This window comes from Cicer arietinum, chromosome 1 (genome assembly GCF_000331145.2).
Source record: "Cicer arietinum cultivar CDC Frontier isolate Library 1 chromosome 1, Cicar.CDCFrontier_v2.0, whole genome shotgun sequence".
Taxonomy (NCBI): domain Eukaryota; kingdom Viridiplantae; phylum Streptophyta; class Magnoliopsida; order Fabales; family Fabaceae; genus Cicer; species Cicer arietinum.
Window position 1 is genome coordinate 14260210 of NC_021160.2, and position 14124 is coordinate 14274333.

Below are 14124 nucleotides of genomic sequence, written 5' to 3' on the forward strand. Positions count from 1 at the left end.
TATGTATTTTAATAGAATTATTAAAGTCATAATTCTTCCCAACCCACAAGTTACACGCCAGTTTTAAAGAAACACACAAGTTGCTTTAGAAGGTTGCTTAAAAAAATTAAAATAGGTACATACATAATTGTATTTATATTATTTTAACAAGTGTTTGACTTAAAACACTAAGAAATAATTTTCTACTAATCTTCATGTCTCCATTATAAGAAATAGTTGTGATTTTTAAGATGCATTTTATTGTTTAAATTTTTTTTTATCTTCATTTAATATTTACCTTTTAAATACTCACAACAAGTATTTTACTACTAATCTCGTCACAAAAAGTTGCCTTAATAACATCATATAAGAAATTTATATAACCCGTGTTTAAATTGCACACTATAACAACGTCCGTTAAGACTCAGTATCAGAAAAATAATGTGAAAATTGTAAAATGAAATTTGACAAATATACTCTTGTCTTACTATATATCTCTTAGTGTGTTGTATGTTTATATTTTTTTTTGTTACAATATTTATATTTTTTTTGTTTAATTGTAGTTTTAGTCCTCATATTTTAGCTGAATCACAAAAATAATTTCTCTATTTTATTTCTCTCCAGTTTTGGTCCATCAAACATAATTTTAGTCTCAAATTTGATGAAATATTATTTTTTTACACCTATTTAAGTCACATCATGCCTCAATATCTTGTGATGTAACAATTGTATTTAAGATCTATGATTATAAATGGTGTGTTGTGGCTTAAAAAAAAAAATGAAATTTCATCAAATTTTAGACCAAAATTTGGGAGAAATAAAATGAGAAGACTATTTTTCATGATTCAACTAAAATAGAAGTACCAAAACTGCAATTAAGTCTATTTATTTATTATACATAAATTATTACGAAAATAGTTTTTATTGGTGTGATATTTCATTATTCAAGGTGAAAATATTTTCATGACTACAACAATTTAGATGTGTAGTAATAAAAAAAAATTATTGAAAAATGAAATTTTATGTTTTGAACAATCGAGTAAAATTTAGCCGACAATAAAATATGAAATGAATTTTTCTTTCAATAAAAATTTAATGGTAAATTTGAAAATGGTACAGAGTCCATTTATATATTTTTTGGTTGACAAAATTAAAACAAAATAATTTTATGGTAATTTATTAACGTCTTTTTGTTTCTATATCTTTTAGTTTATTTTGAGATATTACTGAAACTGTTTGTGAGATTCTAAATTGAATAACACTGTACAAATCATTTCATGTCTTCATTAATTCTATTAAGTAGTGATAAGATTTCTATCAAAATATGTAAATAAATTTTTACTGATTTAGAAAATTAAATGAATTCTACTTGATAATTTTCAAACGAACTCGGATTTTGACAAATATTTGAATATGACTTTTACGATTTATTCGTGACTTAAGAGTGTAATATTTATTTTTATTTATATATTCAACAAGAAGTTATGTTTTATGATTGAGTCATTTTCATAATGAAAATCATAGTTAGCCATGTTTTATATCATTTGCTACTTTTACCTGTACTGAAGTAATTTAAATTTACCAACATAAATTTTTTATTATTAGTCTATTATATTTGATTAAGTCACGGTTGAAATCTTATCAAATATTTCTTACAAAATTCCGCCTCTTTTAGATGGTTGATTGAATTTGTTTTTAACCAAAGATAAATATTCAAATAAACATATAATTCAACTTCAATTAGGTGTAGTATTCCTATATTCTTAGTTAGAATTAGACAAAATTAATTATTTTAAGAAAAATACTTACGAAAATATTTTTCATTGTTTGTATAAATTTTTTGTTAAATACTTTTTTGCAAAAATTTATTTTGAAGAAATTTATTAATATAATATTTATCGTTAATGGACTAAGTTACACGGCTGAATAACCTTGAGTAGATATCAACAAGATTGAAAGAAATCATAGTAAGAATTGTGTAAAAAAACGTGAAAGGGACATTTAGTTTCATGTAAGAAAATAAGAGGTAAATGACCAATTTAACCCTAAACAAATGGAAAAAATGACCAATCAAACTTTACCGAGGAGCCAAATTGCAAAAAAAAACCCAAAGAACCCTTTCTCCCTTGGGCATACCCCTTTTCTCTATAAATACCCCATTATTTTTCCCATAGGTTAGACACGTAGTGTTTTTATTGTTGTTGCTATTTTCTTGCTACTATTTTGTTGTTGTTTACTTCATGTTTATAAAAGTTTCAAACTTTAAATTTATATTCAAGTTGATGAAAATTCCAAGCAGTAATTTATTTATATACAAACTCACAAACAACCCAAGCTTTGTGCTATATTGTCAAAGTTCACGCTTGTATTAAAGTTTTGTTGGATAAAGTTTCAATTTTTATTAATCATACACAAACTTTATGTTCTAAAGTTATGTTGGGAGCAAAGATGTGATCTTCATTCTAAAATTAAGATCTTGAATTTGATAACTTGTTTTAAATTTTGGGAAATGAAATAAGAGAATAATATATCTAAGGATACCTTGCATTTTATATATTTGTGTTAAAGATGTGAATGTCGGTTTATGTATAACTTTTTTTTTGATAATTTAAGTGTCATCTTGAAATAGAAATTAAACTTATATTTATTTGGCATAAACTTTTGGAAAGAACGTAAGTATTTTAAAAAATTGACTACAAGATAAAAAAAAATTGCAACTGTTCCTTTTCTTCTTCCTGAATCATAAATGTGAAAAAATGAAATAAACCGTTTAAATTAAAAATCATCTTTGGAAACTAGATATCTTAATCTTTTGTTTTTTAATTCTATCATCATTTTCTATTTTAATAAAATTCCTGAAGTTTGTTCTAAATTGCAAAAAAAATTGAGTAGTGAAATATTAAAGTGTTTTATACTTTATTGATTTTTATTATGAATACTTTCCATTCATGGAGAGGACAAGTTTCAAGTGTTTGCATCCTAACCTATCTAAATTAAAGATTAAATGTCATCAGATCTAGAATATTATGGCTTACTTAAAAATGTTAGCTGTGAATTTTTTGAATGATGATTGATGAGCCATATACACATGAAAGATAATTTGAAAAAAATATTCATCTGAAAAGTTACTAGTTGTGGATCTCTTACTTATAGGGAGGTCTAAGTTTAAATTTTGTGTACAAACTAATTAAGTTTTAATTTTTAAGAGTTTTGTTTTACTTTATAAATTTTAAATCAGAAATTTAATTGTGTTGTAAATTCACATTGAAATGTAAAAAAGACCTCAATATAAATTCACAACACAACTAAATCTCTAAGGTATTCATAGCCCTACTCTATTTTTTCAAGAATAAAAGTAATTTTACAACTTTTTTAATATTTAACTACTCAACTTTTTTTCTACATTTTAAAATAAACTTCACGAATGATATTAAAATAGAAAACGACGATAGAATTAAGAAAACAAAAACTTAAGATATCTAATTTACATGAATGATTTTTAATCTAACAACCAATTGAGTGTTAATATCATTTTTTCACATTTACGATTCAAATGTAGAAAGATGACATTTTTTCACATTTTTAACATGAACATATAAGATGCTTCCTTAAATTATTTTGTTAGTTTATTTCCCAAAATTTAAACAAGTAAAGAGCTTTATCAAAATTAAGATCTTAATTTTAAAATGAAGATCACATTTTGTTCAAAACATAATGCATAGAGATTGTTTGTTTATGCTTAATAAAAAATTAAAACTTTATTAAAAAAAACTTTAATACTTAAACTTTGAATCTTGCTCTTGAACATATTCATCATGAGAACTAAAGTACACGTTTCATTTCTACATCTCACTATATGTTAGAGCTTCCTAAATTCATAAACTTTATGTTTTAACAGTTAGTTATTATTTAGTAATTAAATAATATAGCTAGTAAACTTAGAGGAGAGTTTGTTAGGTCTCCAAACTTTAATATATAAAGAGCTTTTCTTTCTTATTTTGGAATAAGAAAAAAACCATTATGTGAATTACTTTCTTTCCATTTTTATTGGATGATGAGCAATTAACAAAATGTATTCAATTTTAACATGGTATCAATGAATACTCTGATTTTTTTCCACTTTCATTTCATTTCCTTTCCTTTCCTATTTCTTTTGCTCGTTTTTTTTCCTCTTCTTTATGGCCTCCGACAACGAACAATCTTCTTCGTCCTCCATGGATACCTCAGAACATCAAGAACCATCACCTTCTAGACCCAATCTGTCTCTGAATCACAGCTATCAACATGATATGTTAGATCCGTATTTCATGCATCCCAGCGACAATCCAAGTGTTGCCCTAGTTTCTCCGCCGCTCTCCGCCGCCAACTACCATTCTTGGTCGCGCTCCATGATCGTCGCTCTCAGATCGAAAAATAAATTAGGATTTGTGACCGGGTGCTCTTCCTCGTCCTGCAAATATTGATCGTCTTTCAATCGCGTGGGATCGTTGCAACACTATGCTCATGTCTTGGATCACCAATTCATTGGAACGTGAAATTGCCCAAAGCGTCATGTGGATGGAATCTGTTTCTGAAATATGGGCTGAACTTCGTGAAAGGTATCATCAAGGTGATGCTTTTAGGATTTCTGATTTGCAAGAAGAAATTTATAGCCTTCGTCAAGGTGATTCTTCAATTACTTCTTACTATACCAAACTAAAGCAATTGTGGCAAGAGTTAGAAAATTTTCGTCCTTTACCTTCTTGTTCTTGTAATGTGAAATGTTTGTGTGCCCTAATTCCCAAGATTCGTAGATATCGTGATGGGGATTATGTAATTCGTTTTCTAAAAGGCCTTAATGAGCAATACTCTGCAGTTCAATCTCAAGTGATGTTAATGAATCCTCTTCCTAGTATAAACAAGGTATTTTCTATGTTAGTACAACAAGAAATGAATCTTTTTCCTAATCCTGAGGAGTCTCCTACCATTGTTGCCATTTCTAATCATAGTGGGGGTTTGCCCAATGGTCGTGGTCGTGGTCGCGGTTCTCGTTATTGTACTCATTGTAATCGTCGTGGCCATACTGTGGAGGTTTGTTTCCGAAAACATGGATTTCCCCCTCATTTTCACAAGAATGGTAACAACTCTGCTAAGGTTTGTGCCGCTGATTCTGTTAACATTGACGATGATCAAAAGACACAATCTCTCAATGAGTCTTCTAGTGATTTACATTCTGGTTTCACACCCGAACAACAAAAGGCTCTTCTTTCCTTACTTCACCCTTCTTCAAGTGTCAACCATTTAGTAAATCCTGCACAATCAGGTTCTTTTTCTTTTTCTCATGTCTTCAATATTAATAATGCCAATTCCTGGATATTAGACACTGGAGCCACAAATCATGTTTGTTTTACTGCTTCTTTGTTTCAATCCCTCAAACGTATTAATTATGTTCATATTAAATTGCCTAATGGATGTACCATAGTCACTGAACTAGCTGGAACTATTTATTTTACGACTGATTTTTATCTGTGTGATGTTCTCTTTATTCTTGAGTTTTCTTGTAATCTTATCTCTATTCCATGCTTGACAACTTCTCTTAATTGTCACTTGTTTTTTGATGCTCATAAGTGTTGGATACAGGACAATCTTACTCAGAAGAGGATTTGGTAGTTGTTTAGCAAATGTCATAGGTTTTGTTTGTAATATTTGGCACCACCGTTTTGGTCACCCCTCTAATGATACTTTGACGAATATTAATAAAAGTTTCCCTTTTGTTAAATTCCCTAAGTGTCACTCTCCTTGTGATGTTTGTTTTAAAGCTAAGCATAAGAGATTACCTTTTCCCCATAGTATTACTGTTGCAGATTTTTGTTTTGATTTGATTCATATGGATATTTGGGTGCTTTTTCTGTGCCATCTATTTTTGGTTTCAAGTATTTTTTAACTGTTGTTGATGATAAGTTTCGTTTTTGTTGGATTTATCTCATGAAATTAAAGTCTGAAACCTCTTCTTTAGTTAAATCTTTTGTTTCCATGGTCAAAACTCAGTTTGGTAAAACTGTGAAATGCATACGTTCTGACAATGGAACCGAATTTTCTCTTAAGGACTTTTATCAATCTCATGGGATTATCCATCAAACTTCATGTGTAGAAACGCCTCAACAAAATGGCATTGTTGAGCGCAAGCATCAACACATCTTAACTGTTGCACGTGCCATCATGTTTCAATCACATTTGTCTATTAAATTTTGGGCTCATTCTATCATTCATTCAGTTTTTTTAATCAATAGATTGCCATCTAAGTTTCTTAAGTTTGACTCTCCGTATCATGTTTTGTATGATCGTTTGCCTGATATATCTGAGTTGAGAGTGTTTGGTTGCTTGTGTTATACTTCTACTTTAAAGTCTAATAGAAAGAAATTTGACTTTCATTCTCGCAAATGCATTAATTTAGGACATAAACCTGGTACAAAAGGCCATGTTCTTTTTGATTTACACAATAAGGAGATTTTTGTTTCACGTGATGTTATATTCTTTGAAAATGTTTTTCCTTTTCTTATTGTCAATCAAAACAAACAGGGTATTGTTTTTCCTACAACTAATCCTATATCACATGACTTCACATTTGACATTCACACCCCTGACAATAATGATATGCTTGTCCAATCTCCTATTTCTACTTCAGTTGAGTCACCCACCATAGGGACTCCTTTGGACAGTATCATACCATCCTCTAGCCCTGCCATTTTGCCCAATTATGGTGCTTCCACCAGCCCTATTACTCCTGTCCCCAACCAACCTTCCCCATCTATGATACCAACTAGAAAATCTGGTAGGACAATTAACCCACCTTCATATCTTCAAGACTATCATTGTGAGTTACTGACAGGTACAACCCCTAAATTTGTTGGTTCTTCCATGCAACAATCAGGTACTATCTATCCTATTTCTAATTATGCTTCTTATGATCATTTGTCCTCACCTCATAGAATTTTTTCTTTAACAATTTCCACAATTAAAGAGCCTTCTTGTTATTCTACTGCTATTAAAGACAAAAATTGGAGGCTGACTATACAATTTGAACTTGATGCTCTCAATTCCAAAGACACTTGGGAATTAACTACATTGCCTCCTAATAAGTCTGCCATTGGTTGTAAATGGATTTTTAAGTTAAAATTTTACGCTGATGGGTCTATCGAGCGTTATAAAGCTCGACTTGTGGCCAAAGGCTTCAGTCAAACTGAAGGCCTTGATTATTTAGAAACTTTTAGTCATGTGATAAAAATGACTACTTTACGATTGTTGTTATCTGTTGCTGCTTCTAACAACTGGTTTTTATTTCAATCATTAACACTGCTTTTCTCCATGGAGATTTGGTTGAAGATGTTTAGATGAAAATACCTCCTGGTCTTCATGTTGAGAATAAAAATTTGGTTTGTAAACTCAAACGATCACTTTATGGATTGAAACAAGTAAGTCGTCAATGAAACTCTAAACTTTGCAACACTTCGATTGAGCTTGGCTTTCTTCAATCCAAAGCTGATTATTCCTTGTTTACAAAACAAACATCTGTTGGTTTTACTATTATATTAATTTATGTGGATGATCTTCTACTTGCAGGTGATGATATGAATGAAATCACACGTCTCAAATCTGTCTTGCATTCCAAATTTAGTATTAAAGATTTGGGTGTTGTTAAATAGGCTTTGAAATTGCAAGGAACTCCAAAGGCATCTCAGTTTGCCAACGCAAATACGCTTTGGATTTATTGGAGGACACGGGTCTCTTGGCTTGCAAGCCTTCATCCACACCCATGGATCTTACTCTCAAATTAAACACAACTTCTGGCGATCCTCTTTCTGACCCTACTGTTTTTCGTCGTTTAATTGGTAAATTGCTTTATTTAACTCATACGCGCCCTGATATTTCTTTTGCTGTTTGCAGGTTGAGCCAATTTCTCTCTTCTCCTACTACTCTTCACTTGCAAGCAGCTTACAAAATCCTACGATATATCAAGACTAGTCCTGGCCGCGGTTTATTTTACAGTTGTTCCTCACCTTTAAGTCTGAAAGGGTTTTGCGATTCTGATTGGGGGGCGTGTTTGGATACTAGGAGATCTACTTCTGGGTTCTGTTTTTACATTGGGTCATCTTTAATTTCGTGGAAGAGTAAGAAACAACCCACTGTCTCTCGTTCATCCTCTGAAGCAGAGTATCGTGCCCTTGCAAATGCAACCTGTGAAGCACAATGGTTATTATACCTCCTTCATGACTTTCAAATTGCTCATTCTACTCTTGTCCAGATTTTTTGTGACAATCAATCTGCTATGCACATTGCTTCCAACCCAGTTTTTCACGAACACACCAAGCATATTGAGATGGATTGTCACATCGTCAGAGATAAGTTACAGGCTGGTGTTATTCATCTGCTCCCTATTCCTACAACTAGTCAGATTGCAGATTTATTTACTAAACCTCTGCATTTTAGTCCTTTCACTTTCTTCACTTCCAAACTAGGATTACTTGACATCCATTCTAGTTTGAGGGGGGGTGTTAGAGCTTCCTAAATTCATAAACTTTCTGTTTTAACAGTTAGTTATTATTTAGTAATTAAATAATATAGCTAGTAAACTTAGAGGAGAGTTTGTTAGGTCTCCAAACTGTAATATATAAGGGGTCTTTCTTTCTTATTTTGAAATAAGAAAAAAACCATTATGTAAATTACTTTCTTTCCATTTTTATTGGATGATGAGCAATTAACAAAATGTATTCAATTTTAACACTATATCCAACCCTACCTCCATGTGCTTGTAAGTACATCTCATTTGTCCTCCACCCTTCCACAATACCAATAGTCTTCAAAAGTCTTTAAAGGTAATCAACCTTGTAGTATCAACTCAAATTAATGTCATTCAAGTAATGTATAACTTATGCCTTAGATATGTAGTTTAGAAGAGTTAATATGTAAATGTATTTATGATTTTGATTGTTGCTAATATGTGCTTTAAGACACATGTAAACATATTTATTTTATATAAAAAAAGTTAATGGTTTTTAAAACTATTATTGAATGAAAACTTTTTGTAACTTTACAAACTCAAATATACATTAAATAATTTTTATTTTTTTATTTAATCAATGAATGAAAAAAGAAAATAAACTTATCAAAATTTATTATTTTTTAATATATATTTTCCGGTGTCCTTTAAAAAACGATTTTTTGATGTACAAGTTAGCACCAACTTTTTGTTTATAAAAAAGAAGCACCTATTTATTAAATGCAATAACATATTCAACATTATCTCAACCTAACAATTATGTAAGTTTTTGTGGTGATACCTAACAATTACAACTAGTATACTTTTTTTAAGCCAATACAAGATATATATGGATATTCTTAAATTAAAATAAATTTGATTAAAGTGTAAAAAAAATGATTAGCAATCTCTTCACATGAATTAATATATATATATAAGGAAAAAAATGAAAGAAAATAGCGACCATCGATAATAGTTGAACTCAAATAAGCATTGGTTAAAGAAAGAAAATTGATAGTTTTGACGATATTAAAAGAATCTTATTCAATCATGATACAACCAAACTCCAAAATAAAAGCAAATTGAATTATAGCTAGCATGGTAGCCTCTAAAAAAACATAACTGTTGGAGTTTGTGTAGCACATTAGATGTGTTTTTTTTTTCAAAAAAGGAAAGAACATTCTTTGTTGCAACTGTGGATATAAGTTTCATTAAAAATCACATGCAAATTGTAACTTATGTATTCAAGATAAATATAAAAAAAATTATTTTGAAATTTTATGTTTAAATCTTAAAAATTTCGTATAATATTTTTTTCAATAAAAAATTAATTTAGAATTCTTAACATGTGTTTTAAGAGTACGCATATGTTAACAACAACTAAAATAAAAAAATACATTTAAGTATTATCTCTTCTAAATGATGAATTTGTATATGATGAGTTATTCATCGAACCTCCAACCACATGTTTAAGGCATAAATTATACATCACTTGAATTACACTATTTGATATAATAATATTAATTCAAACCAAACCTCTAGAGACTTTTGAAGACGATTGGTGGAGGAGGTGTGCTTGCAAACATTTGGACGTTCGAGTCAGTGAGAGTTATGACTTAGAGGCATAACCGAACTGTGACCAGAGGGATTGAATTTAGCTGTGTTGTGGTGTATTTGCATAAGGCTTTATGGTGGTGAAGAGGTTGGACTTGATGCAAATTGGGCTTAGGCCTAATAAAAAACATTGTTGGGCTAGAATCCACTTCAGAACAAATAAAAGAGTGATTCTACCATGCACTTTCACACTTAAACATGTCACTCCCAATTAACGTGAAAATAAAATTTTACCATTTTAATAATTTATAAAACCTTCAACTTTTTTAACTTCTCATATTTTCGCCCCCTCATTCGATTTTTTTTTTAAAATAACCTTAACCTTCGAAATTTTCCAAATATTCGAAATCAAAAGTAAGTGAAACTCGAAAATTTTAATGTTTTGAAATAACAATTTTTAGAATGTTCGAAACTTTTGAACAATTCAAAACTTTTGAAATAAGAAAATTTCGAAAGTTTTCATATTTTGAAACTTTCTACATGTAGAAACCTTCAAACTTTCCAAATTTAGAGACTTTCGAAACTTTCAAAAATACTATATTAAAAAATACTATAAATACTATATTCGAACAATTTCGTCTTTACATTGATATAATTTGAATAATAGTTTTTTAAATATTATCATATTATCTTAATACGGTGAAAAACAACACATTGATCTCCGCAAATATATAGATATTTTACTAGTATATATAGTATTTAGAAATTACAACAATGATGTGTATATTTGAAATTTCTAAACATTCATTAAACATTTCATTTTTCTTTATCTCTTTTTCTATTATGTCACTATTAAATTATATCATTTTCTCTATTTTTTCCCACTCAAAATATATACCAAGTGCATAAGTGTACATCACATATTTTTTCTTTAGAAATTAATCCTGAAAGGACAAGTATGAAGAGTAAAAGAGTTAAGACAACAATATATTTAGTTAAGTTCCTAAATGGTATATGTTGAAGTTGTGGGATTTTAAAGAAAAGAAGAAGAGAAAGTAATAAGGGTTTGAATATTATTGATAATAATTTTATGCTAACTTGATTACAAAAAAACTCAATAATAATCTCTATTTATAAAAAAACATAGACTCAATCCTAAATCAAGAATAAATCATAATAATAATGAGAGATATTCTAAGATATCTCTACGATTATAAATTGATCATAGAAAATAACTCAAGATACTCTACTATAATATAAAAGATATTATAAAATATTTTATAATATTCTAACGCCCCCCCTCAAACTAAAGCTTAAGTCTTACTAAGTTTTAACTTGTTACAAGAAAATAATATTTTGCTCTGCAAAATAATAAAAATGATGAAAAAGCAACTCAGGGATGCGGGTAAAGTCAAAGAAAATTGCTATAAATACAGTCTAGCCAGATAGTCGAAATGATCATCAACTTGAGATAAATTCATGACAAGGAATTGAACAAAGCAATGTCTGTTCTTCTAAAAACTGCATTTGGAAGCTTTATACCAATAATATTGAAGATGCGTTCTTCAAGGAGAGAAAGACAAGGGTTGTACATTTGGGACAAAGATGGTACATGTGCATCGGAGACAAATTGTCATGCTAAAGTGTGAGTCATGAAAATAAAAGACACTATCAGAATGACCATCAATGGAAAAAGAAGTCATCACTAATATGATTCATCTGTGGGAAAAAGGACACCCCAGAATGATCGTTGGTGTCAATAGAAGCCAATATTATAGTCTATTAGTAAGACTTAAAATGCATGACAAACACCAAAGAAGAAGAAACATGACTCTAATGAAACGAAGCCATGATCGACCAACAAAGTGAGAAAATGCATCCAAAATGGGAGAGACAATGGTTTTTTGAACAAGGATACATATTTTCCGTTGATCAAAATGAGAAAGTAAAGGCATATTTGGAAACAAGAAGGAAAACCCAATCTAGATGGCTGAAACATTGTGCCGGAAGGCGAACAGGTGTGCCTCAGCTCGAGGCTGTTGGCGGTGACGTGTGGAATGAACACGAAGGATCTTGAAGGCACATGAGTGTGCGTGGAGCAACTTTTGGCATAAAAAATCTAGGTTGTGTAGATTGAGAGATTCTGCACACAATGGAAGTGGTTGTGTCGGAAAACTTGCTAAAAAACTTTTCCAGCAGCGACAATAGATGGAAGGCAGCAGTTGACGGCATATCTTAAAGGTAGTAGGTGTAACTGTAGCCCGAAACTAGAATACGAGGGCAGATTTGAAACCACAACAACTAAGATGCATCAAAACAAGCCGTCACACACTATGGAGACGGCGATGTGAATGAGATCTACTCGCATGAGAGATTAGCAGCGCGTGAGAGCGCATGTGATAGCTTTTGGCAACGCGCTTTCGGGCATGACCTGATCTGGAGATGATGACACTCTTCGCCATAAATAGTGGCAACAGCGATAATAGTGAACTGAACAAAAAATGAGTGAAAAGTGTCGGAATGTTGGAAAAAAGAAACTATGATTGTATTCCGTAACTGTTGGAAACTCGGCAGCGGAATAGATGCGAGATCATAAAGAAAGTAATAAGGGGTTAATATTATTGATAATAACTTTATGCTAACTTGATTACAAAAAACTCAATACTAATTTCTATTTATAGATAAACATAAGCTCAATCATAAATAAAAAACAAATCATAATAATAATGAGAGATATTCTAAAATATCTTTATAATTATAAATTGATCATAGAAAATAACTCAAGATACTTTAATATAATATAAAAGATATTATAAGATTATATATATACCGAATGTCCAAATCATTCATTTAATCTAAACTATTTCAAACAATAATATTATTCAAATCCACATTGTTGCGGTCAGCTTTGACGTCTCGAAGGAAAACACGACGAAATTAACAATGCTCAAAACCCCCATCCCTTTTAAAAATTACTAGCTAATATATAGATAGCTACGAAGTCATTGACAAATTAGTTTAAAGATATAATTTATATGTACTATAAATGGTGTAAAGTATTTTTATGGTGTTAATCATTAACCACTTATAAAAATATTATGTACCACAATTAGTTTTTTACTTTAAAATAAAAACAATATGTAATGATAGTTTTATTCAGGTGAGCATGTTTGATTAAACAAAACAAGTAAAATAATGTTAAACATTACAGGGTGGTTGGAATATGGTCATCAATTATAACTCATATACTTACTAATTTCAATTTCCTATTCTTCTAAAAAAACAAATTGAGATGATTCATCGAAAGGCTAATTACGTCATGATTTGCAATTGCCTGGGACCCATATCGCTGCAATTTGTCACCTAACGTATTCACGTAGAATGATTGTGTTGCGACATGATATTTTCCGAACTCAAATTTGATAATATATATATATATATATATATATATATATATATATATATATATATATATATATATATTATTTAAAAAATAGATATTTAAAATTTACACTGTTCAGTCTTAATTAAACGAATATAGAATCTCTGGTAGTGTGAATATATATAATCTGCGACGGCAAAAAATCTATTGCAGAATCGTATTAAAAGATTTTGTAAGTTCAATTTTAATTTTAAAAATTGAATCCATAAAAAAAAAATTAAGTATAGTATAAAGAAAAATTTAAAACTCCAAAACTCTGAAGCCCCATAAGCCTATGCTCACGGAGTCATGGTCGACCCCGACGAATAGTCACGAAAGATTTTGATTGATTAATTAAATACTTGACTCACCATGTTTTCCACTTCAAAACTAAAATAAAACCATTCTCTATTCATTGTACATGTTATTAGCGTCCGAAAATTTCCCGAAGAAAAATTTCCTGATATGCTAATTTCGCATTTATCATATATAGATGTGAATTGTAGGATTATAAATCTCCAATTGAAATATGTGTAGTTAGATTTTAATTGAATGGTCCTAAATTTATGATTGTGGAAAAATGCATCTCACTTTTTTACTTTTTTGGTAAAAGTTTGCTACTTTGATAAATTTTTTAAAGTTTTTCCAACTGTAA

At 29.9% G+C, this 14124-nt stretch overlaps 1 protein-coding gene across 2 annotated transcripts; it reads left to right on the forward strand.

Moving 5' to 3' along the window:
* The first annotated feature begins 4050 nt into the window (after positions 1-4050).
* Positions 4051-7867, forward strand: LOC101510523 (uncharacterized). Of its 2 annotated transcripts, none has more exons than XM_004488015.4 (2): positions 4051-5281; positions 7579-7867. In XM_004488015.4, the coding sequence occupies exons 1-2, from the start codon at positions 4477-4479 to the stop codon at positions 7659-7661; spliced, it is 888 nt and encodes a 295-aa protein (XP_004488072.3). In that variant the 5' UTR covers positions 4051-4476; the 3' UTR covers positions 7662-7867. The 2 variants fall into 2 exon arrangements, 1 of the variants encoding a protein (XP_004488072.3); XR_012163072.1 differs by lacking the exon at positions 4051-5281 and adding an exon at positions 6762-7430.
* The last annotated feature ends 6257 nt before the right edge of the window (positions 7868-14124 follow it).